Raw genomic sequence first — 26757 nt, forward strand, 5'->3', positions numbered from 1 at the left:
CTTCTCCCTTTTGCATCAATGTTCACTACAACTTTTTGTTCTAAGTACATCTTCCACTGTTTGGAAGAACCTTCATATAGTGAAGACAAAGCTTCCCACATTTCTCGAGTTGTATCTTTGCCCTGCAAATGTGAGACCACATGATCTCAAACTCTATCGAGTATGTACGTCTTCGCTTTTGCCTGCTCGGCCTTGTACTACTTCTTTTGATCATTGTCCGCGGGAAGAACCACAACACTCTTGAACAAATAAGACTCTGGTCTTCCATATGACATAGTTGGAAGCTCCTTCCAACCTATCCTGATCTCTAAGCCCATGTGATGCCATCTCACCCAAACTATCGAATTGACTCCTCTAGTCACTGCCCAACACTGGTCTGCTACTCGACAAATGAAAAATTCAAACTTTTGGCGAGAAAAGTCCTCCGAGGAGAAAATTCCCTTTTTAAGTGTCTTCACCCTTTTCCGACGAATTTCTGCCCTAGTAGAAATTGTCCCTTTCAAGCACTGCATTGAGGCTTTGCATCACTCCCTCTGCCTTTGCAAGCTCATGAACCGGAAATCGTACCTCTCTGTCGACTCTCTCAGTGAGAGATTTCCTTCGAATCTCTGCTTTCCCAGCAAGGATTGTGCAATCCCTTCAAGGGGATTCGAATTGCTGCCAAATGTAACTATTAGCTTCTATGTTCAGCGCTGGATCAGCTCTTCCTGTTTCAAAATCAATGCTTTGATACCATGTGAAAATTCCTATACTCAAGGAACCCTGAATTTACTTCTCCTACTTGATTTCAATATACATTATCAAGTTATTTTCTGAAAAATATTGAGGTAAATTACTTCTGCAGCCTACACCAATTTTATTTGATTACATGAAACAAGAAACTAAGCAAAGAACAAGATACATAGGACACTATTATTTTTGGATAAAATAGTCCCTAGAAAAACCCAATGCAGAAAAACTGATGCAACAACGCTAAGGGTTTTATATTATTAAGAAGTAGTTTTGAATACAATGCTAGATGCCCTCCCGACAATCCAGTTAGAGAAAAATATAATGGCGGAAAACTGAGTGAGATTACCTCACCTCACCCGGCAATTTCCAGCTGATTCGGTAGCAGAAATAGGCAAACCCTCGACTATCTCTGCGCTGGCCTTGCGTAGGCCCTGCGTCAACCTCAGAGGCTCTACGTCAACCCTGCGCTGTCTCTTCTGCCTCTTGGAGCTTCTGCGTCAACCTCTCTCGATTGTTCTGGTAGCTCCCCGGCTGTTCTAGATTTCTGCGTGAAGGTAGCTTCCCTCTTGCGTTGGCTCTTCTAGCTCTACGTCAAGCCTATGTGGGCCCAGTCTGGCCCAGTGCCAGTCCCTCTAGGTGTTGCGCTGCCTCCACTGGTGGCTCTCTGCCTCTCTGCCCAGTATTCCCGAACTATCCCTACCTCCCTGCTGCAGAATGATCACTTAGTTCGAATTTCTCAGCTTCCAAGCCCCAAAAATTTCAAATTCTAGATCAATTCGTTCTCTCGGTGTGTTTCTAAATAAACCCCATGCCTCCTTACACTTTTCTCATTGATACTTCAACGACTGAGATTAAGTCTCTAATCAATGGCTAAGATTAAAAACTTGACTTGATCTGCCTTCTAGAACATTCTCACCCATATTTTGATTAATACCCATTAATACTTTAATTTTCCTAAGTTTAGACTTAGGAGCCCTATTAAAAATATTAATTATTTTAATAAAATACAATCCAGTTGGAATTTCACCAAACGGTTTTTGGGTTCTTTAGAACTCATGTACCTTAAACTCTCCACTAATATTCATGGCTAGAGCACATCCGATGCTACCAAAAAATAACATATTCTTGGCTCCGGAGAAGATCCTCCAGCTAAAATTATCTCTGTCCCTCTTTGTGATCAACACGAAATCACGCCTTTGCTCTCTCACTCAACAATACGATTTGATTGATCAACTCTCGGTGTCTTTTCCAAATGACCCTCAAGCCTCCTCAAATAATCTTCTCGTCGACATTCAACGACCTAGATTAGAGGCTAATCAATGGCTAAGATCATTTCTGCTTAATCCTCATCTTCTTCTAGAAGTTACACCCATAGTTAGATTAACACCCATTCATTATTTTAATTTCCTAGATTTAGACTTAGGGACCCATTAAAAATAATTAATTATTTTAATAAAATTGTCCTTGGGTCGAATTTCCCAAAATGCTTTCTGCGTTCTTTGGAATACATGTGCCCAAGCCTCCCTACAAAATTTGAGACTTAGAGCACATCCAATGCTACTAGAAATCAACAGGGTCCACCTCCTTGTCTCTTGATGCATCTATTTTCTTCTAGTTGGTGACCATGGGCGTAGCCATGGGCCGATAATCCTACATTTTGAATCTCTTCGGAATCTTTGTAGCATATCTTCCTTGCCTAAGGAAGATCTCCCCATTCTTCTGCCAAACTTCCAACCCTAGAAAATAATGCATCAACCCCATATCCTTCATGTTGAATTTTTCTTCAAGATTCTTCTTGTAGACCTTTATAAGCCTAGATGACCATGTTAGAAACAAGTCATCCACATTTAATACCAGAATAAGTGGCTCATTCTCCACCATTAAATAGTAGAGATTGGGATCAGCATCACTCTTGACGAATCCCAACCCTTGCAAGTAGCTATCAATCTAACCATACCATGCTCTAAGTGCTTGCTTGAGCCCATATAGGGCTTTCTTTAACCTGCATACATGAGTTCTCTTTTCATGAGTTTCGAAGCCTTCGACCTGTTCTATATACACCTCACTCAAGAATGTTTTCTTGCATCCATATGGTGAATCTCCCATCGCATTTGAGCTACTAGGGATATAACGGATCTAATAGAGGTATATCTGAATACTGGGGCGAAGGTCTCCTCATAGTCTATTCCTTCTTTTTGTGCGTACCCATTTGCCACGAACCTAGCCTTCTACTTCTCTATATTGCCATCTGTAGCATACTTGATCTTGTATATCCATTTGATCCTACAACTGATCTATCCTCTAGTCTAGGCACCACTTCCCAGACATCATTCGCCATGATAGAACTATACTCTTCTACCATGGCATCCAACCATACTTGGTGTTGTACAGCTTCCTGAAAGCTAGAGGGTTCTTCAACCTGTGCTACGAAGGCTTCCTGAAAGCTAGAGGGTTCTTCAACCTGTGCTACGAAGGCTTGGTACCTATCAGGTTGTCTACGTTGCCTCTTCTCTGTTCTAGGAGCTCCAACAAACTCATCTGCGTCCGTCAACGTTTTTCGTACTTCTCTATTGGTTCTACCACTGGTGGTGGGAAGCTTGATCAAATCCCCCTCCTGTTCCTGTCGTTCCACCCACTGAGAACTACTTGGATTTCCTTCTTCTGAGGAAATACTGGTGCTGGTTATTGTGCTCGTTCCAGGTGTCTGTCCTCTTGATTGTCCTTGTTGCCCCTGCTGCTACTAGACTAAAGGAACATCTACTGGATGATCTTCTGTTGGCATCTCCTGGGATTTCCTGAAAACTCTATCCTCCATGAACTCACATCTCGTCTTACTACAATCTTCTTGCTCCTAGGAATGTAGATTATGTATGCCTTTGAGGTCTCGCTATATCCTACGAGGTACCCCTTTTCTGCAATGTGGTCTAGTTTACTACGCTTCTCGTCTAGAATGTGACAATATGCCACACTTCCGAATATTCTGAGATGATTGACTTCCAACTTCTTCCCTGTGAAGACACCTTCGGGCGTTTTCTTCCCCAATGCTTTGTGACGAGTTCTATTCTGGATATACACCTCTGTGTTGCAAGCCTTTGCCAATAAGAATCTAGGCAAATCCTGATCATACAACATAGCCTTTGTTGCCCCAACAATAGTTCTATTCTTACGCTCTGCTACTCCATTTTGCTCCAGATTATATGGAGTTGTCCATTCTCTTTTGATGCCCTCCTTTGTACAGAAATCTGGGAAGTCTTTGTCCGTATATTCTCCACCTGTCATGTTCTCAGCGAGAGCCTTAAACTCTCTGAACCGATCAAAGACCTCATCCTTGGTCTTTAAGAAATAGATCCAAGTTTTTCTAAAGTGATCATCAATAAAGGTGACGAAGTATTCGCCACAACTAAGAGCTCTTGCGGACATTGGACCACAGATACCTGAGTGTATCAATCCCAATACAGATTCCGCTCTGTTTTTACTCTTGGAAAAGCTTGATTTAACGTACTTCCCCAGTACGCATCCTCTGCATATATCATCATGCTCAGTAATAAGGATCGGAAGTCCTGTAACAGTCTCTCTGAGCATCCTCAGTGCTCCATGGTGTAAGTGTCCCATTCGCTTGTGGCATAGCTCATTCAGTTCCCTTCCACCATTAAGATTGTTGCCTATTAATGCCATTGTTGACTCAAGCGGCAACTTATACAGTCTGTTGCTTTGAGCTTCGATTTGTCTCTTCTTCTTCCAGCTCGGAGGTTTCACATATAATTTCCTTCCAATGAACTATACATCGTATCCCTTGTCCTGTAACTGGGGCACTGAAATCAGATTCATTCCTAACCCGAGCACATGCAGAACATTAGTGGCTCGGATGTTGGTTCCTACTTTAGCCTGAAATGTTATGGTGCCTCTCCCTACTAGAGTACACTTCGTTCTGTTTCCCATAGTAATCTGGAAGTCCATTTGCTCCTCTTGATAGCTCGAGAAATATTCTCGTACTTCAATAATATGGGCTAAAGCCCCACTATCAATGTACCAAACATTTGTTGATGCTGAACTTGACAAACATGCGAATTCTTCCTCTAATCTAGAAGATAATCTAGAGACATCTGGATTTTCCATCCTTCTTTGTGTTATTTTCCTATCGATCTCGGACGCTTTTCTGCCCCAGCGACTGCTCCAGAAAAGACTGCGTCTTCACCTGAAGACTGCTCTGCGCTACTCCCTCTGTCACTGGCAACTTCAACCTAGAAATCTTCCTCTTTGTCGATTCACTCAGAGAGATTTTCTTATGAAAAAATTGCCCCTTCTAGACTAGACTGCGCAACTCCTCTGTGGATTCGATTTTCTACCTATGCAGGAATTTCGAATTCCCTCCTCTCCAATGCTGGCTCTTTCATCTGCACTTCTGCTTAACTCAGCTCTGATACCATGTGAAAATTTCTAAATAGAAATCCAACTGCAGTGACTGATATTATTTCTTCTACTTATTAATTCAGAAATAAGTTATTCACGGTGTTTCTACGGAAAATATCGAAATAAATTCTACTGCAGCCTTCACAATTAAAATACTGCAGAAAGTAAATGCAAAGAAAAATACTAGCACAAGTATAATCACAATGACAATTATTTTTGGACAATTGTCCCTGGCGGGAAAATGGTGCAGTAGATGAGGGTTTCTTTATTAATCTTTAGCAAAAATCTCATGTACAAGATACAACCAGCAAAATAGAAGAGGAATCTCTGTGAGAAATTTACTGACAAGTCTCTCACACTTCTTAGCGAGATTCTTATCCAGGAGAGGACTTGTTGTCCCCTCTGCGTCAGCTTTTGCGTAGGGACTGCGCAGTCCCAGCGTCATAACCTTTGCACTATCCCTCTGCGTCACATCTTCTGCGCTATCCCTTCTCTGATCTGTGTCTTCTGCCCTTGCACTCCCGACTGATGTTGATACCCTCTCTCTCCTCCTCACCTGCAACTCTCTCTCTGAATCGATTTCCTCTTGCCGAACTTCGACCAGTGTGAAAATCGATCTTACTCGAGTAACTGAGTATCTGCCTAGTGTGTTTTCCAAATTCCCATCGAAGTCCTTATAATCCTCTTGTTGAAAACCAGCGGCCCAGATTAGATTCTAATCAATGGCTCAGATCATTTGGACTCGATCTTTGTCTTCTTCAAGAAGTTTCACCCACAGTTAGATTAATACCCTTTAATTATTTTAATTCCCTAAGTTTAGACTTAGGGACCCATTAAAAATAATTAATTATTTTAGTAAAACCGTCTTCGAGTGGAATTTCCCAAAACGATTTTTGGATATTGTGGAATTCATGTGTCCAAGCATCCATGCAAGTTTTGAGACTTAGAGCACATCCAATGCTACCAGAAATCAATAGGCTTTCGATACGAGGGTAGGTTGGAAGGGTTGTCCAACTATAGTCCTTGGAAGGAAAGGATCAAGTTGGTATTGTAGGTCAACAGGATCTAGGAATTCGCCGAGAAAGAGATCAAGAAGCCAACTGACCCTAAGGAGTTGGAAGTGTACGAGGGATTGGAGGGCGAGATTGATCATCCTTGATGGTGTGATGGATCCACTAATAAGTAATACCTCATTTGTCTGGGAAGAACTCCGCTCATGAGATGTGGATGGCTCTTCAGAATTCGTTCCAGAATAAGAACAAGATCCGAGTACTGGTATTGGAGCATGAGTTAAAGACCACCAAGATGATACGGGGTGAAGGAGTGACTTCGTATCTAACAAGGTTGTCTTAGGTCAAAGATGAGCTTGTTGTCGTTAGTGTGACTATTTCAGATTCAGACATGGTGAGCATTGCTTTGAAAGGGTTCATCGAGGAATGAAAGTCCTTCATCAAGGGAATCGTTTCCAAACTGGAATAGGCTGTAGAACGGCTTCATTCAAGAAGAGTTGCGAGATGAGGATCTTCATCTGAAGAAGGCGGCTTTAGATGATGGCATGGCACTTGCAACACGAATGAAGGGTAAGCAGAAGAAGGACTTGAGTAAAGTCAAGTGTTTCAACTGTGGCGAGATGGGTCTTTTTTCATCGAGATCTCTAACGAGGAAGAAGACGGGAGATGACGACAAGAAGAAAGGGACGCAGGTCGCCGGTGTTGCCACCTCTGCGTAGATCCAGATCGAGCCAGTGCTTGGTCGGGTCGGTTCGGTGGCCGAAACGGTTCGGCTGGCCAGGTTGTTACCGAGTCGGCCAAGCTGGTGACCAACTCGGGCAGCTCGGTAACAAACCAACCAACTCTATGAAAAGTGGCCTGCAAATTTTTTTTGGCGGAAAAAGGGAACCCACAACCAATTCTAATTTGGCTTAAGGTTGTTTTGAGGTCCATTTACCTCTCCCAAACCCTATAAAAGCTACCTAACCCCTCTCATTTCCTCACAGCTATCTCATTGCATTTGTGTGAGAATTTGTGGAGTTTGTTTTAGGAGCAGCAGTGAGGAGTATTGGGCAAGCACTAGAGCAGCAGTGAGGAGCTTCTTGGGCAGCCATTGGAGCAGCATTGAGGAGTTGGTTTGTTGGAGCAGCATTGAGGAGACGGTTTGTGTCTAGAGGTATTTTTTTTCACTTCTAAAATCTGTTTTTGCTTATTTATTTTTTTGTGCAATTCTGGAAAATGAAAAGACCTCATGCTTGAGGATATTGGCAAATTAGATTGGGTTAAGAACACTGTAGATCATGTCAAAAGCATAACAAAATTTATCTACAATCATTCATGGATTTTGGGCCTGATGAGGAGACACACAGGGGGTAGCGATATTATTAGGCCTGCCATCACTAGATTTGCAACTAATTTTTTGACATTGCAATCTATGCTTTCCCAACATAGAAACTTACAAAAGATGTTTTCCAGTGATGACTGGAATCAAAGCTAGTGGTCTAACAAATAGGAAGGCAAAGATTTGAAAAAGAAAGTTAATGAAGAAATGTTTTGGAAAAAGGCACCAGAGATTGTGAAGGTTGCTGAGCCACTGGTTAAGGTGTTGCAGTTGGTGGATGTGGAAATATTGGCTATGGGCTTCATTTATGAGGTTATGGATCAAGCAAAGGAGAAAATAAAGAGGGCATACAAGGATAGAGTGGCTAAGTATGGGCCCGTTTGGGCAATCATTGATGAAAGATGGAACAATCAACTCCATCACACTATACATGCAACTCGGTATTTTTTGAACCCACGGTATCATTATAAAGCTCTAGAGGCAGGAGCTTTGGGTAGGGAGGTTAGAGATGGATTAATTGACAGCATTGATCGCATGATCCCATTGGAGACTGATCAGTTGGAGATACATCGACAGGTCACAACTTTCAGCAAAGCCACAGGTACCTTTGGCAAGAACCTAGCAAAGATTGCAAGGGATGCAGATGAGCCAGGTAAACAAAACTTCAATTTTCAAATTCTTATTTTGCTAAATTGTTTATAACTCTAAAGTTGGATATAATTTGTTGAGTTAACTCATTCCACTACTATGTTTTTTGCAGCACAATGGTGGAAGACTTTTGGTAGCCATTGCCATTAATTGTAGAAGTTTCCAATTCGTATTTTGAGTCAAACTTGCAGTGCTATTGGGTGTGAGCGCAATTGGTCTGTCTTTGAGAGGATTCACACGAAGAAGAGAAACCATTTGGATAAAAAACGGTTAAATGATCTAGTCTATGTCCAATACAACCTCCGGCTCAGACACAACCCCTTGTTGAACAAAAGACCTGATTAAGATCCCATTGTGTTTGAAGAGATTGATCCAACATCAGATTGAGTAGTGGAGAGTCATCTAGCAGAGTTTGATTCTGATGAGGAACTTGATTTGGATTTATAGACGGAGGCATCACTCAAACAAAATGTTCAGTTGAATGCAGATCCACTTATACCAGCCTTAGGCTTAGCCCCAAGTCCTCCAGTTGCAGGCGCTTCCTCTGCTCAGCCACGACAAAAGCGCATATCTCGTCTATCTCAGCGTGCAACTGCTGCATAACCCGCTAGTGCTACCACTTCTATAGTTGCAGTTGGAGATGATGATGAGGAGGAGCCATGGGTTTCCTTGTCTGACTCTGATTCAGAGTCTGAGCCAGATGATGTTGGCTCCTTTAGCAATAGCCAGTAGCACTGGTGACTAGTAATGTTTCACAGTTTACTTTTGTTGTAGAGGCCATTTCTAGCCTCCTTGGTTATGTGTTTTTGTTTTGATCTCTATATCATCATTCATGTATGTATTGGACAGGGCACTGGGTGCCATTTTGTTGGAATTTCTAAGTCTATCCGTCAGAAATTCTTCTTGTACTATCTGATTTATTTCTTCCTACTTGTTCATTTACTTAACAAGTTATTTACCATGTAAATACTGAAAATGAATACAAGTACAATATCAACACATACATATCATCAACTGAAAGAAACAAGCACACAACTCACACTGTTATTTTTGGACTAATGTCCCCAGAAAAACCCAATACGGGAAAACTGGTGTAGCTATCAGAGGGTTTTATTATTAAGTGGTTTCATAATACAATCTGGGTGCCAGAGAATGGCTCACACAATAGAGAATGCCCTCAGCAGTAGTACCTCTTAGTCGGAGACAGATATTCTGGCTAAATCACCGGAGGAATGATCCCACAGAAACAATACAACTTCTGCTGCTCTACGTCACCCTGATAGGGACTGCATCACCCTGGCCAACTCTCCAACTCCAATTTGTCCCACGAAAATCTCCCAGCACTGCCTCTAAGGCGTGCGTCAGCCTCTCTGGCCCAACGTTAGCCTCTGAAGCCTCTGCATCTCCCATGCTGGCCCTACTCAGGCTCTGCGCAGCTCCTGGCCGCCTCTGCGTCAACCCTCTCTCGGCTTCTGCGCTGATGCTCCCAGTACTATCTCTGCCTCTTTGCTACTCTATTCACTGCCCCTTAGCTACAACTCTGATCACTCCTTCGATTTCCTTAGCAAGCCCTGCCCCAGAAAATCAAATTCTTGATCAACTCAGTGTGTTCTCCTACTGACCCTCAAGCCTCCTCTTATACTTTTCTTGTTGGTCCATCAACGACCGAGATTAAATCTCTAATCAACGACTAACATTAGATTTGGCTTGATCCATAACTTTTGGACCATTCTAACCCAGTTTTATATTAGTTCACATTAATGTTTTATTTTTCCTAAGTTTAGACTTAGGAACTCCATTAAAAATATTAATTATTTTAATATTTCCCAAACTGGTTAGATTCTGCCCAAACCATTTATGGGTCTTGGAGATCTCATGTGCTTTAGCCTCTCCACCAATTTTCAAGGCTAGAGCACATCTGATGCTATCCCAAATTGACACTACCTCTTAGCGAGGACTGTGCTCTAGTAATACTCCTCACTGAGTATCACCGTGATCATCTAGCATCGGTTCTTGTGCTGATGCTAGGCCTCCCCGCCCAACATCCTCTGCACTACTACCGATGGCCCTACCACTGCCACTATTGCATCTGTGCGACAGCTCCCTCTGCATCCGTGCTGCTATCCATGGCCCTGCCATTGCCACTGTTGCATCTGCACTGCATCCCCTCTCATCATGCTGCATTGTGTTGCCCATAGCACTACCATTGCTAACTGCTGCACTGCAACTCAGTTACTGATAAGTAAGTAACTGATTCTCCAATTCTAACATCTCTGTCAGGCTATAAACACTCCCTATGTTGAAGCTCCCTCTACTGACCTCTGCACTGCTGCAACAACTCCATGCATCTCGCACTGCTACCTCATTCTGTCCCGGGACTCCTGTACTGTAGCACCTTCTATCGCTCCATTCGCATCATCTCTACCGACATCTACCAGTCCTGCTACTCCTCTTTGGGGCTCCTGTAGCAAGGTATAATCCAAGAGGTTGGGTATCTCGAGGATCCTGCCCCTCATCACCTATAGTCCGTCTGACTACAACTCGATGTCTCCCCACTTCTTCTTAAGTGGCACATGAGCACTCATGGCACAGTCGTCATCTGTCTCCACTTCTTTCTCTGCCCTGGCTTGCACTGTCTTGGTCTCAGAAGCCTCTCCCTTGCTCTTCTTCCTAGGACACTGGTTCGCATAGTGACCCAGTTTCCCGCAGTGGAAGCATTTTACCTTGGAGAGGTCCTTCTTCTTCCGTTTCTCCTGCTTTCCCGCAGATGCTAGAGCAGCATCCTCCTCTTCCTCCTTTTTGATTCTGACCCCCTTGTCGCTGCTTCTCGCCTTGGTCAGCCGTCTGATCTCTTCTTGACGGAGATCCACCCACAGTTCCTCCTAATCTGGAAGGCTCAACCTGCCCAGTAAGCTCTGGACAAATACCTCCCAATCCTCTGAGACTGCATTCAATGCAGTTGTCACCAACATCTCCTCATCAGGCATGGCCCCTACGGAAGTCAGTTAGTCCTAGATCTCTGTCAATCGCCCGAGGAAGATATCTATCTGCTTTCCCCTTTATATCTCGTATGACCGCAGCTAATTTTCTAGAAGCATCTTCCTCTGCACGGAAGTATGCTGATACAACTTCTTCAGGGCATACCACATCTCATTTTTCGTGCCCTTCTTGGCAATATATGGTACCAAATGATCCTTGACCCTATCAAGAAATGCACTTAGCCCTGGCCATTGCCTACTCGTACTTCTCATTTTCAGCCAGGTCAACTGGGATCGCTATCGTTTTCAAGGCGAAGTGTTTGATGCAATGTTGCAGGAAGCGTCCCCCCCGGTTCCAAGGCCCGAAACGCGTCCCATGCGGATGCGTCCCCGGAAGCGCACTTCCAAAATTTGGAAGCGCGCTTCTGCCTGTTTTGGACACTTCCACCTGTTTGGGATGTTTGTTTTGAGTATAAATGCAAATATATATATATATAGCAGACACTTCCGTAGACGCTTCACTTCCTAGATTTTTGGAAAATGACGCTTCCGCGTCCCCGCTTCATCCCCGTTTCGTGCAACATTGGTTTGATGCGATACCTGTCTAGAATGGACAAGATCCTGTCCTTCCAGACTACGAAGTTTGAAGCTCCGTCCAGTCTATCCTGATCTCTCAGCTCATTCATTGCCATTTTGCTGCTCCTCATTCGACTCTTTCGAGTATCTCTACTTCCCTCCTGGAAGTCCTCTGATCGACTCATGCTGAGTCTCTCAACTTCCCGTCTGGAAGTTCTCGGTTTGACTCCCTCTAAGCCTCGATTTCCCTTTTGGAAATCCCTCTGCCAATGTCGAGATATCGTGCAGCTACGCCACTGATTCGGATTTCTTGGCTAGAAATCCTCGGCAACAAGTCCCTCCTCCTTGGTCTTGCCCTGTTAGGTACTGTTCTGACCACAATACCTCACCAGCTTCGCTTCGCAACTTACCCACAACCTCTTATGCCCCAACAATCTGAAGTTTAGAGCCTCTAGGCTCTGCGCAATCTCGGCACCGACTCAATTTGCACCTCTTGGCCACAGCGTCGATCCTTCCTGACTGAGAAAGATGACCGGGCACTGTGTAGGTCAGGTCTGCTCGTCTCTGCCTTAGCGTTGATCCTCCTCCTGGCTCAAACTGATGACATAGGCTCTTTGTGTCACCCCTTTCTTGTTGCTTTCTGCTAGGAACAACTTCTGTCCCTCGAGACAGTTGTTTCTGTTGTTGCTGCTTTGCTCGGCTAATGCCTTCAGTTATCCTGTGATCTGCAACTACGTTCTGATACCATGTTGGAATTTCTAAGTCTATCCATCATAAATTCCTCCTGTACTATCTGATTTATTTCTTCCTAATTGTTCATTTACTTAACAAGTTATTTACCATGTAAATACTGAAAATAAATACAAGTATAGTATTAACACATACAGATCATCAACTGAAAGAAACAAGCACAAAACTGACACCGTTATTTTTGGACTAATATCCCGAAAAAACCCAATGATAGAAAACCGGTGAAACTATCAAAGGGTTTTATTATTAAGCAATTTCATAATACAATTTGAGTGCTAGAAATGGCTCACCCAATAGAGAATGCCCTTGGTAGTAGTACCTCTCTATCGGAGACAGATATTCCGGCTAAATCACCGGAGGAACGATCCCACAGCACCAATACAACTTCTGTTGCTCTGTGTCACCCTGATAGGGACTGTGTCACCCTATCTAGATCTCCAGCTCCAATCTGTCCCACGAAAATCTCCCAACACTGCGTCTAAGGTCTGTGTTAGCCTCTCGGGGCTCAGCGTTAGCCTCTGGAGCCTCTGCGTCTCCCATGTTGGCCCTCCTTAGGCTCTGCACAACTTTTGGCTGTCTCTACGTGGCCTCTAGCTAGCTTTGCGTCAACCCTCTCCCAGCTTCTGCGCTGATGCTCCCGATACTATCTCTGCCTCTCTACTACTATATTCACTGCCCTCAACTGCAACTCTAATCACTCCTTCGATTTCCTCAGCAAGCCTTGCCTCAAAAAATCGAATTCTTGATCAACTCTGTGTGTTCTCCAACTGACCCTCAAGCCTCCTCTTATACTTTTCTCGTTGGTCCATCAACGGCCGAGATTAAATCTCTAATCAATGGCTAAGATTAGATTTGGCTTGATCCATGACTTTTGCACCATTCTAAACCAGTTTTATATTAATTCACATTAATGTTTTATTTTTCCTAAGTTTAGACTTAGGAACTCCATTAAAAATATTAATTATTTTAATATCTCCCAAATTGGTTAGATTCTGCCCAAACCATTTATGGGTCTTGGAGATCTCATGTGCTTTAGTCTCTCCACCAATTTTCAAGGCTAGAGCACATCCAATGCTACCCCAAATCAGCACATTTTAATATAATGGATATATTCATGAGCCTACTTTGATCATATGTTGTCTTCTCTCTATATTCTATAGCTTTGTGTTTGGAAACATGAATGAAAATCTTTAAAATTATGTTTTTTTATAAAAAAAATATTTAATGTTTTTTTACAACAACCGAGTCATTGAAATCAAACTGGCCGAGTCGATACCGAGTCAAAGTTTTAAAACATTGGCGTAGATAGATGCTCTCACCAGGAGGTTGGAGGAGGAGGACTTTGCCATGATCTCTCATTTCTTGCAAGGTAGTATCGATGAGGATGTATTGTACGTGGATAGTGGTGCATCGAAACACGTGACAAGGTCACGGGAGATATTCGAGACTCTAGCTAAGTCAGACTCGAAGTTTCACATGGTGTTGGGCGACAAGAGTCAAAAGGAGATTCGAGGGTCGGGAGTTGTGCCATTGAGGATGGATGTACTTGTTGTACCAAGACTCAGATATAGTGTGATATCTGTCTTAGTGATCGAGAAGAAGGAGTTGGAGGTCTTATTCCAGGATGGGAAGGAAAGACTTGGGCCCAGAGGCTCTAGCGCTATAGGTATTGTGATTGGAGTTAGAGAGCATGATCTATACAGGCTGATGGACAAGCCTATACATCATGGGAAGAAGAAGCAAGAGGACCAGGTGCAGGTTCCAGAGAAGCAAGTGCAGGTGCAGGATCCAGAGGAGCAGGTACAGGTTCCAGAGAAGAAGGTACAGGTTCCAAAGCCTCAAAAGGATTCAAGTTCTAGAGAGAGCTTGCAAGTTCAGAGAGAGTATTGCAGCCCAAGAGCCCATGGTCAGTGGAGAGCAAAGGTGCTCCTACAACTTTCGAGAAGGAATCATGGAGAGAGTGGAAGACATTCCAAGAGAAGAAGACGAAGTGGGATGCTTGTAGTGATAGCGACACTTCCGAGAGAGGCATAGTTCGTACTACAGGGATTGTTGCAGTTGTGACCACCAAGAGTTGGGAGTGTTGCGAGTAGTGATGATGATGATGAGCTACTTCCTAGTCTTGGAAGTACCTCCCTCGCTAACAGGGAGTGTTAATTTTTGGTAGCCTCGGAGGTACTCCAAGCCCTAGGGTTCGGGTTTTGGAGGTTGGAGCATCACAAAAGTCATTTGTGGGCTTGGAACCCAAGGTTGGGGTTTTGCACCCATCGATGTTTGGGCCAAAACCATGGAGCATTTTGGACATATGATGGATGTAGATGATAGAGGATGGCAAGGAGAATCCAACACTTCAAGAATCGTCAAAATCTGAGTTGTCCTTAATGAGATATGAATTTTTGAAATTAATAAATTGATTTTTGGGCATTCAAGTCATGTAGGCTTGAAGGAGGAATGTCCAAAAGTCATGTCCCTTGGGTAATTCGTTGAGCCCTCTTGTTTTGTATAAATAACACGTGATTGAGGTTCATTTGAACACATCCAAGTGCAACAATTTGTGGGAAAAACACCCTCTGAGATAGCTGCAGCTCAAATGGAGAAGGCCAAAGTCATAAGGAGTAGAATTAAAGTCTGTTTTGTGGGTTTGACAAGGCCGTGAAGCAGCAGAAGGCAATCCCAGTAGGTCTGTGCTTATTTGGTGCAAGTTTGAGGTTGGTTTCTCACTGTTTTGCTAGGCTGCAGGCCCTCTGGTTATTATAGAGGCACAGCAGGCCTGCTTGCTGGAAGGGCCATAAGGCCTATTTCTCATTGCAAAAGAAGTGGAACAGGCAGCGTGGGAAGGGAGTAAAGAAAAGGAGGGGAACGGCAGTGATTTTGAGGACTGCTGCAGTGGTTTGTGAGGGCTGGTTGGGTCTGTGTATATGCCCTAACCAGATTGCAGGACTACAACAGTGCACCAGCTCATGTGAAGGTATGTTTTCATGTCAAATTGTTGGTCCTAGTTTGGACAGTTGGATGATATAGTTGCAGCCTGTGGAAGCCAAGTGGATTGGGCTCGACTTGGTGTTTAAAAGCCTAACCTAGGAGCAGATTCTACAGTGATTGGATTGGACACCTTTGGATTGTTGTAGGGCAGAGTGTAGGTATCCCAAAGAAGCCCTAGATCAGCGTGACAAGAAGGATGTTGACAGATTTGCGTTGGGTGAAGAATTGAGCCTAATGTGTATCTCTTTGATGGACGAAAGAAGCTACTAGATTGCCAGTTTGATGCTCAGGTATTGGCCAGCCTAGAGGAGAAGATTGATGATCCTGTGTTCATTGTAGAAAAAGTGACTTGCAGCAGTGATAGGTGGCAGCCCTCCTAAAGTCTCTATGAGTTGTCTCTTGATGGACTAAGGGGCAGCTAGAGAGCAGAAGGGAAGTGAAGGACCGGCAGGATGAGATACGACATAAGGGTCGTGATTGTGCACTAGGGCAGCGAGATTGTCATCGTATCTTGTATTCTTGTACTTGTGGATAATTGAGGGCCATTATCCCTTGTATGGGAGCCCTAGATTGTTGTGTTATATGTTGATTAATATAATGAAGTTGGGTTGAAAAATTTGTAAAAAATAATAAATTGTCAATAATTGTGCATGTGTGATATACTGTTGTTTATATTCCACTGTGCAAAGTAGCTTTGTTGAAATTCTTGGTTTGGTAGCACCAGAGATTTTAAGATTCTATCCTAGAGACCAGGGTCGTGGAAATTCAACACAACATACTCCTTTCAGATCTCTACAGCCTGTTGCCCAATCCCTTCAAACTAAACTGCAGCAACGCTGTTACTAAATTAGAGACTAGCAACAAAATTGTAAATATTGAACATCAAGTTTAGAAATGCCCAAATACTAGAGTATTCAATAAAATGCCATGCATGTGACAAGAAGATACAGCTTCCATGGAGTAAAATTAGAACGAACTAGTTAGTTTCCATTTAAAAGAAATTACTCCCCACTAAAATTTTAACATTATTTACCACGAAAAGGAAAAAGCTACAAAAAGAAAAATGCGCTACACTGGCTCCCAACTTCACCAAATATTAGTGTGGAAATAAAAAATAATAATTAGAAACATATAGTGTCAGGTATGGATGCTCCGGAGCTTGAATCGGTGGACTATTCGGCGGATCCATCGCCGGACAAAGTTATATTCGGGAAGCCCTGCTTTGGACCTCGTCCACAGTTCGCGCCTTCCTCTTCGTCATCGGTTCCTGGAGAACACAATAGCGAGGCTGACAAACTATCCAAAGAGGCCTCGACACTTCCCCGAGGCGATGGGCAAATAGTGGAGCAGAATGGGTCAGATGAACATCAGTTTTACCACCGACCATATATAGATCAGAGGCAACAGAGGGACAATAGTCCCAATAGCTGACCGGGAATGGAGACAAATTCGACAAAACTGCTGTTATAATTATAAAATAGAATCTTTTTGTATATGCGAATAGGTTGTAGAGCCAGAACAATGTAATGTAATTAGCACTTTTTGATACACACTGAAAATCACCTGAAAAGGTGGATTTTGTATGAACAAGACAGTATGCCATGGCATCTGCTTATGTAATTTTCTAATATAAATGAAAGTTACTGATTTTTCCAGTGGAAAAAAAAAAAAAAATTAGAAACACAACAATAATTTTAAAATATTCATTAAATATTGCTCTTCACTAAGGGATACCATCTATTAACAGTGAAATAGTCAGTTTAAGATAAAGAGATTGTGTCCTTTCATATGCTTCAAACAACAGGCAAGAGTATAACAAGTAAATAAACATAAATATATAATACAACCTTTCCATGTTCAAGATGCCTCAGTGCTTGTTCTTGGTGAGAGGAATTCAGGAAAAGTTGAATACAACAAAGGCCTGCAGCAACATGGTCCTTTTTCAATACCTACACAACATACAAAATAGCATCAAACATCAGCTTTTAATAGAATTTTTTTGGTATAATTTGGAACAAGGCAAAATTCAATGTAAAGATATTATAGAAACAAAGGGCATATCGATGATCCTTTGTAACTTATCCAACTTTACTTAAATACAAGAGATTTATGAGCACGTAATCAAGCTAGATGAAACCCATCCAGTAGATCTTTGGATGCTACAACACATTCAAAAATGAATAACTGGTGATGCAGAAACCAAAGGGCAAACCATACGTTGAAGGTCAAATGCTTTCATTATGTAATCAAAAAATTCTAAGTGAGGAAATAATGTCATGCAGCTGGGCACAGTCAACAGAATACCATTGGGTTTATTGTTCATCAAGCTGTAGGTAGTCATTAAGTATGCAATGACTAAGGCCTAATATTCGAGAACGGCTTGATTAATCATATACAATTGTTTTGGGTTGAATGACCTGATTGAAGAATAAAAAAGCATTGGTAATCATGTATGGCATACAATCTCCACATCACTCACTCCAGAGATGTGTTTGATGCATTGCTAACACAACTTGACGCTGTGATTTTGGGCAAATTTTCTTAATAAGTTGAATACACATCTCTTGCATAGGGGCCTATTTATCTTGAACTGATCAGACTTGGCTACCTCACACCTATTGGATCTAAAGCTTCCAAGTGTTCTAACATTTTCTTTAAGAATCTACCGCCATTTTAGAATCTTCCACCCCTATTTCCATAATGTTCAATCATCCTTTGGCCACTCCTTTACACATAAATAAAAGTAATGTTTTACACATGTTAGTCATTCCTCAAAGGTACTTCAACTCTGTTTTCCTTCACAATTTGGAAAGGATACCTCTTGGAACTTCCTCCTTGTGAATTCAATTGGATAGGGTTTAATTTTTTTTGGGGGGAAGTGTATATGTAAGATGTACAAAGATGGACTTTACAGTTTCTCCTTATCAGAACAAGGACCATTTGTGAAACATGTTTCAAGCACAGAAACAGAAACAATAACAATAAAACCAACAGCTTTACTCTTTAGGAGACAACGTTTCTACGGAATTCTCCTCCTTTGCAACAGCTTCCTGATATGACTACTTGACTTACATTGGTCCTGACTCCTTTGCAGTTGCTGGCACCACCAAGATGGTCATTCTCAACTCCTACTGTCACCAAGTTCATCGGCATTGCATGTAATATACTCATTGCCTTTATCACTGTTCTTAGTTGTACTCCATCATCAATTGTTAAAGTCGTACCCTTGAATTTGCAGTTGAGCACAATGCTCAATTCTTACAAGGAGAATCTATGTTACGAGTGAAAGTATGTTGATCCTAATGTTACATTTATCATCTAGGTGAAATTATCGTTGTGGGTCCAGAATATAACATATTACCAATATCGAGAAACTTGAAAAAAAATACAAAAAGAATCAATTTTTCCAATCTTTTAAACCATCATAAAAAATTCTCTCATCAAAGCAGACTCTCTGTTTACATTCTGAAAGGCAAAATTCCCAAAGATCTTCAACTCTTAATCAGAAACATACACAGTAGTAATCAAAGAAGTTGAAATCAAGAATCTTATCAACATAAGGTCCTGGAAAGAATTGATTGAGGATGGATTAATCCCTATACAATGCAACAACCTTGTTTGAAGCTTTAAACAGCTTTTTGTCTCATTTCTTCAAGTGTTTCAACTACGAAGCAGCTTGAGAAGGGACAGCAAGTATCGTACATAATTAACATTATTTACATTTAGATCATTAAGTATGCAATATTATATCATTTAGCAATACTTGTGCCTCTTAGACACTTGAGTCTATTATATACTATACTTAGTCTAAACTGTATACATATTCATTATCTTGTATCATTAACATTTATTATTTATTATTGGAGTCTTCTTACTTTGCTTTGTGATGGCTCTGGTAATTATCTGTTTGGCTCATTACAACAAATATAACATACAACTGAAAATGTACTATCTATAAATGATTTGACTTCAATTGGGAATGTCTATAACAACTCCTCTGCAATCAATAGACAGCAATGCCACATGATTGGATGTCATCCTTTTTCTAGGATATTATTGTTCAAATCAAACAATATTGCAAAATATCTATTTTCTTCTCATTTGTGTGTTACCTGTTACCACAAAATCTAGCAGGTCTTGGAGAGGGAAACCTACAAGACAAAGAGCTAGAGTAAGTGCTAACAATGGGGCAATGGCGCACTGTCACCATAGCCAAGGCCCCTGCTTTTTACATATTTTCACCAATGGGAGGAGTCTCAATAAAGGAGGAATCACTTAAAATAGATATGCTAATGATAACGTACAAAGTGACCCTAGTAAAGATCATTCAAAAAGAGACACACTAAAGGTACAAAGCTTCAAATAAGCAAAATTCTCTCAAAAAAAAGCCCTAAAAAAAGGCTCAAGACATAGGGTTTTGAGATTTTTCAATGGTGATAGGTATTCACAAGGTCAAGGCTTGAGGGAACGATTTTCTTATAATGATATTCAACTAAGCCAAAGCTCATGAAACCCCCAATAAAGTCCACAACTTGAGGGGAAAAGAAACTAGGGTTTCCCGTTTAGAGCAACACTTGGGGCAAGAGATTTTATGGATGAAATTTGAGTGGATGCCCACCAAATTGATACGTTAGGTAGTTTAGACCTATCTCTTGATGTATAGGCTCTGAAATCACCAAAAAACCTCCCAAAAATTTCGATCCAAGCCCTAGATTTTTGCCCTAGCCTTATAAGGACTAATTTTGAGAGAAATTTACGGAGAAACTTTTGAGATGAACACCAAAGACTTGGACTAGTGCCTTATCCTTTGGGTATATGGAGTCAAGGATACTCTAGATAAGCCTAATTTGTTGCTAAGGAAGCCAAAATTTGATGCCCTAAGTATCAATATTCCAACATTTACCGACTCGATGGAGTTTGATGGAAAGTTATAATAATTTCTCCACTAGGAACATTCATTACATGTTATACAATGAGTAACATATGCAATTCACAACTAGATAGTCTTTAAAATTTATTTTGAACAAATTAGGGCATAGTCAAACACAATCTAGAAGCAATAATCCCATACATAGACAATTCAAAATAATAATCTTCAATAATAGGCACTTACAACATAACATGTAGCATATTCATCCATTCACCAAAGAAATGGCTCCAAAGACAATACATAATAGCTTCCAAACCAATGTTGCACAATACTTACCCCGCCCCCCCAAAGGATCCAAGGCCGAAACCGCGTCCCGTACAAATCCTTGAGTGACCCTGCGATAGAACTGTGGATCTAATGTTTTGAGGCGATTCCAGGAAATCCTAAACCACGTGGGCCCAATCCATAGTTCTGAATTCTTGATCCGCTGATCCATAAAAGGATCCGCTGTAGATCGAGAGGGATACAGGCAGTTGCGCAGGGGCCCAATTTCCAAATTTTTATTTTTTCTTCAACTTAAGTTGGATTGGGACTTCCCAGACACTCCTAAGGTGCTTCCTTGATGCTCCTTAGATGCTTCCTAGATGCTCCCTCATGGTAATTTTAAATTCTTAAAATAAAAGTGACATTCCCCTTTATCTTTCATTTTCATCCTTTTACTTAAATTTTTAACATTGTCATGAAATGACTCAAGGATGTCTGAGAGTGGTTCCATCCTCATTGGACTTCACATGGAGAAAATAGAATTTCATATCCTATTCAAAATTCAGCAGACTTAACAGTTTTCAGGAATTCAGGATCAATGAGATTGGGGCATTTGAACATTTCATTAGATTATATCATGTATGAGGGTATGTTATTGGCATTTAATCAAGAGCACCAAGCCCTATATGTACCCTAGTGTTGGTGGTGTTAACTGTTGAATTCCGTTGTCATGGCCTTAACAAAAAATTACCTTTCGATCAAGTCAAAATCATTGATCGAGCATATTAAGCTTTCTCTACCATATTTAAGAGGCTTGGATTAGGTAGTTTGATCAAAATTGCGCAATGTTGACTAATATCCCTAGACAATCGAGGTAGAGGCAAAGGCTAGACAAGAGGAGAAGAATCTAGATTCTAGATGGTTGATGCTTGAATAATCAATCATTGATGGACAATGGTTGCCATATCTATCTTGATTTAGGTACAAATATGCATGTTTGCATATCTTCTACAACTAATTTGGTGTTTTGGGTGTCTTTTTTAATATAAAATTTAAATGTAACATATATATCTAAATATCTATATATATATATATATATATATATAGTGTAGATGCTTCTGAGATGCTTCGCTTCCTAGATTTTTGGAAAATGCCGCTTCTGATGCTTCGCTTCCAAAAAACGTCCCCGCTTTGTGCAACATTTTTCCATACATCAAAATGCATTCCAAGCATCTCTAGGAGCCACAAAGAAGCAAGTGTGAGTTCCTCTTAGAGGTTTGAATTCTCCAAGTGATGATGATTGATCACAACCAAGTGATCTCTTATTTATACATGTCCTGCTAACTTGAATTAGAGCAAGAAGTCCCTCCTACGTCATAAAGTAATGTTAAAAATCATTCTAGGTCACATGCCGCTCTAGTAGCCAATGTGTAAACATAAGAATTAACCCACAAAAAGGTTAAAATGTTGATGTCATGCACGTGTAGGCCCTTCTAGGGCATGTGTTGGACTCCTCCAATGCCAAAGTAAATGAAGAGGGCTCCAAAAATCATGATCTAGTGGTTGGTCCCTAGATCTCCAATGTAAATCATCATGTGGACCCCAATTTTGTGTTTTGGGCACAAAATGAGTCTCATGGATCTCTTGGTGATAGAATAGCCTAATTTTGCTGCAATGTTGAGGGCTCTATGGATGGTGCTAGCCCTCACATGTCTGAAAAGGCGAGACAAACCTCGTTTAGGCCTCAGATCAATTGCCAAACCATGTGTACACTACTAAATCAGCTGGCGCATGTTGGTCCAAGTGAATCATCTCATGAATAATGTGGGGCAAAGTGCAAACTACTAGGAGTGTTCTAAGTGCCCTTGGAATGAAGTGATTCTCTGCAAGTGATAAGAGTCCCATGACTTTGAACGCTTCACCTGTAGGGTGTCATAATGCTCCTCTAGTGGACTTGGGCCCCAGTTAAGTTATCCAACCCATGATGAAAACCACCTGCTAATCACACACAATGTCCAATGTTGCATCTTCACCATTAGGTACAATAATAATTAGTGCATCTAAGTGAACCAAGCTTGGTAGTCAAGGGAAAATTGACACTTCATACGGGGCTTCCCCTCCAAATTTGGGGTTTTGATCATGTAATTGTGTTACCTCCCAAGGTAGGAGTCACTAATGGACGACCCTCTTAGGTTTTCCCAACCCCTAAGGGTAAAGACAAATCACTGGTACATCCTTCAATCAATAGGTTTCATATGAATAATGATGGAACAAAAGGGGATAAATGAATCTTAGAGCCAAATGCCATGGTCAAAGGGGTAGCATTGACGAGGAAATCCACATTCTAGACATACAAATGAGAGGACGGAGAAATCGTGGATGTATGAGTTACCTTGGCCTTTGTTTTTCCACCCCTCTTATTGCCTTTTTCCTTTTCTTAATCTTTCTTTGTATCACTACTCGAAGCTCAAGGAAACAAGAGTATGTTGTGAATGACGTGTAGCAGCGGATAACCCCCTTAAAGGTGGGGCAGTTTATCACCCATTAGGGGTTGGCACATGCAAGTGTTCCTGTTATAATGTGGCAGGGAAAAATTGGCCCTAGGAACCAGGTGATGGCCATAATGATAAGGGATAGAGCTCATTCTTAGCTTTTGCTCACGTGCTAATGTTAATGTCCTAAACATCTTGTTTTTCTTTTGTTTCTTGCTTGTGGCCATGATACGCTTTTTACTTTCCTTTTAGATGCATCAACCTCCCACGCAAAGTCTCTAGGCCCGACCCAGATATGTTGACAAGGGGAGGGGGTGTGCTAGAACTCTGTGGACCCAGAGAAAGAAGGTGGAGTATAGGATTTGCAATGTATGGAGGGAAGTGATAAATATAGAACAGGAAAACAGGACCACACTATCTCAATCAAGGTTTTCCAAGTAGTGCCCTTCCTAAAGCTATGGGTCATTATGGGAGGTCTAATTTGACTAGGATTGAAGATTAACCCCCCATTTAAGGTGAGGACACAAAGCCACAGTCAAAACCCATCCCTCTTCCAAGTCACCCAATAATCCATGCCAAATGCCCAAATGAAAAACAAGCAGAAGCCCCTGATTGCACAATGAATAACAAACCTTTTGGATCAAATTTCCCACCTTCTAACATGTTCTCTTGACAAATGGGCAAGGAAACATATCATTGATGCAAATGGCAGAGATAAAATGGCACATCACATCAACTACAAGGTGGTTGTCGGCTACGGGTTGGAAGAAGATGACTAGGAGAAAATTTCTCCGAGGGGTACCCACTTTTGGTGGGTAACATCTGGCTCCAATTGGGACATGAGATCATCGTAGAACACATGATCCATGCGCTCGAATGTGGAGTTCATGAGAACTCCAACAATCTCTTGGGACACAGAGCTATATCATGCATTGCTCCCTCCTACATTCATGCACCAATGTGTGGACCTCCCTAATTATAGTTGTCCTTGTACCATGGCACGTGGCCTAGTGTCTTCCCTATCGCCCCCACTCCATTCCAACATCATTTCACATGACCCCTGCCATTTGATGGTTGTAGAATGGACCTATCACTCCCTTAGAGGTTGAAACTACCTAATAGGGTCCTTAATTAACCTCTCTTGTTGAGCAAGGAAACATCGTACCTTCTAAAGCCCATTTGGAAGGGCATGCCACTATGAAGTGTCCATTTTTGCCCCTGATTTAAAAGCTTATTTACTCAATTGCACTAATGAATTCTTGTACTGGAAGGCGAGGAGACACATTAGATTTCATATAGGATTCTAGCTACAGAGGGTCATAATGGCACTTGTAGGGTGAGTGTCAAGAGCCATGGGCCTCCACCACAGCAGAGCATCAACACTCCACATTACTTGTTCATGCCCCAGCCATACAGAGATAATGATGCACTTGGATCACATTGCCTAGTCGGCCACACAATTGCACATGATACTTGGCAGTTGATCTAGGGCCTAGATGGGGTGTTGTCTCATCCAGAGAGACATGGGGGGGCTTGCATCATCATTCTAGCCCTTATTGATGGAAAAATGACATATCTGATCCAGTTGGAGACTCATGAGACCATTCATTGTGCCCCACAGCCCCTTGGAGCACCACAAATATTTTGCTTGGAAACCAAGGGGTCACCCCCCTTGGTCATCATTTTGGGAGCCCTCCTCTTCATCCTGGCACACAGAGGACTTATCTTGGCCTTCTGACAACCCTTTTACACCATTATTTTATAATTTCATCCTCTTTAGGAAGGCTTACTTTGTAGTTGTGAGTTATTTGTTGGGCTTGTCACCAATAGCATTGTTATTTTGCACATTAAAGTTATTTTTAGGGGCTCATTAGGCTAATTAGACTAAATCGAACTACTTGAGGCTCATATAAATAGAAGGAGAGCCTCATTTGTGAATCATCATCATTTGGATTGGGATTTTCTCTTGTACAAGAATTCGGACTTGCAATTGATGGACAAAATTGGAGATTTTTTTATGCATTTTGATTTTTGGATTTTTGTTATCATGCCTTGGAGCTTCTATTTTGCAAAAATGATGGATGGATATATTCGCTTTGTCTTGTAAGTGCTATTTTAATGCTATTTCTTTACTTTGATGCATGATTAATGTATGGAATATTTTGTCATAGTCTTAATGTGCCCTAATTCAAAATTGTAATGTGAATTCAAGAAAACACTAGGAATTTGAAGTATTGCATGCATTACATGTTAGATATTGCAAATAAATGTTCCTAGAGGCTAGTTATGCTTGTTGCATCCTTGAAGCTCCATCATTTCTTGCCAAATGAAGTATAAATTCCTCTGTAGATGATTCGTTGCAACCTAGGGTTAGCAAAAGCTACATAGTACTCCTTGGAAGAGAAGAATTATTTCATCAAAGCTAATTCTAACTCCATTTCCCCCAATTGCCTTGGCACTGGTCCTAATCCTAGTTAATCATGCTTAAAATACTTCATTTTTCTCTCTTCTCAATTTTTTTCTGCCCTAACCATAGACGGTCAGCTCGGGCCTAGTGCGAATTGCATTAGGAGGATCTCCTTGGGGTGCGAGTTCGTACACTACTACATTTTCCTTTCTCTTAGCTCCCTACAAAATTTGAAGCAATTCTCATTACTAGTTTGGGAGAAATCTCAAGCCCTAGCTCCAAAGACATTTCTATCTTTTACCTTCTTTGGTTAGCGACATTCCAAAGGTCATTTGCTCTTCAGAACTCGATGCAAGTTAATCATTTTTTGACTTCTCTCATCCTTGCTTGACCTATGGGTCTCATTGAAGATCGTCCTCTTGGATTTTTGCAAACCCTAAGCATTCTTGACCATTGAAGATCACTTGAAGACTCCATGCTTGAGGATATGTCAGAGGCCTCATGTACCATCAGAGTTCATATATCATTAGAGATTTTTAACTCTATCTTTTTCTTCTCATCTTCTTCTACATTGTACTCAGATTTCGCAAGCCCTATGGGGAAGTTGTGAAGTGATGCTAGTGTGATGAATTGAGTCATGTAACAAGCCTAGGTAACTTGAGAGGTTTTTTTTACTTGATTAAAAATTAGGTACTTTCTAGCGCATAATAATTAATTGAGTTTTTTCCACGAAGCATAACCCCAAACCCAGACTGCGGTTTGATGGCAAGGCCTTGGGTGAGTCTTAGTGTCTAGAGTGATACATTACCATACTAGATCAATTGTAAAATTCCATGGAATTTGATTAGGTCTAGGGGTCAGTTTTTTAATTTTTTTAATATCTTGCAAGGTGGATATTTTAGTAACTTCTAATTCTCTAATATAATAATTGATGTCTAGAGAAGTTGTATGGAGTATGTGTACTTGAAATTACATCTCTCACCCTCAACTTTATACTAAGACACACTTTGAGGGGCAAAAAATAAGTTATAAACCCTCAAAACCCACTTTTCCTAATTTTAGTGGAAAATATGGCAAAAAATTATCCCAAAAATAAATTAAATAGAGAAAAATAAGAGAACTCCATGTGACAAAATGACTTGGAAATTATCAGCGTGGAAAAAGTCTGCAAAAAATCCCGATTTAATCCTAAAAATGCGATTTTTTAAACTAAACAATTTAATCCCCCGACTTTTTGGCGACTTTTTCAGAAAGGAAAAAATAGCGATTTAATTGTTATACTCCCTATTTAATCGGGAGACGACCCAAAAAGTCTGC

General features: G+C 41.3%; 1 protein-coding gene across 1 annotated transcript in view; it reads right to left on the reverse strand.

Moving 5' to 3' along the window:
* Window positions 1-26757, reverse strand: part of LOC149225021 (zinc finger FYVE domain protein) — a 366932-nt gene that overhangs the window by 105125 nt on the left and 235050 nt on the right. Inside the window, exon 26 of the mRNA XM_089388331.1 lies at window positions 17255-17356. Within this exon, the coding sequence (XP_089244457.1) occupies window positions 17255-17356 (102 nt within the window). The remainder of the gene's footprint in view (window positions 1-17254; window positions 17357-26757) is intronic.

The sequence above is a fragment of the Pinus tabuliformis genome, chromosome Q, assembly GCF_031772625.1.
Source record: "Pinus tabuliformis cultivar Carrire ecotype Pingquan chromosome Q, CPIR1, whole genome shotgun sequence".
In the NCBI taxonomy this organism is placed as follows: Eukaryota; Viridiplantae; Streptophyta; class Pinopsida; order Pinales; family Pinaceae; genus Pinus; species Pinus tabuliformis.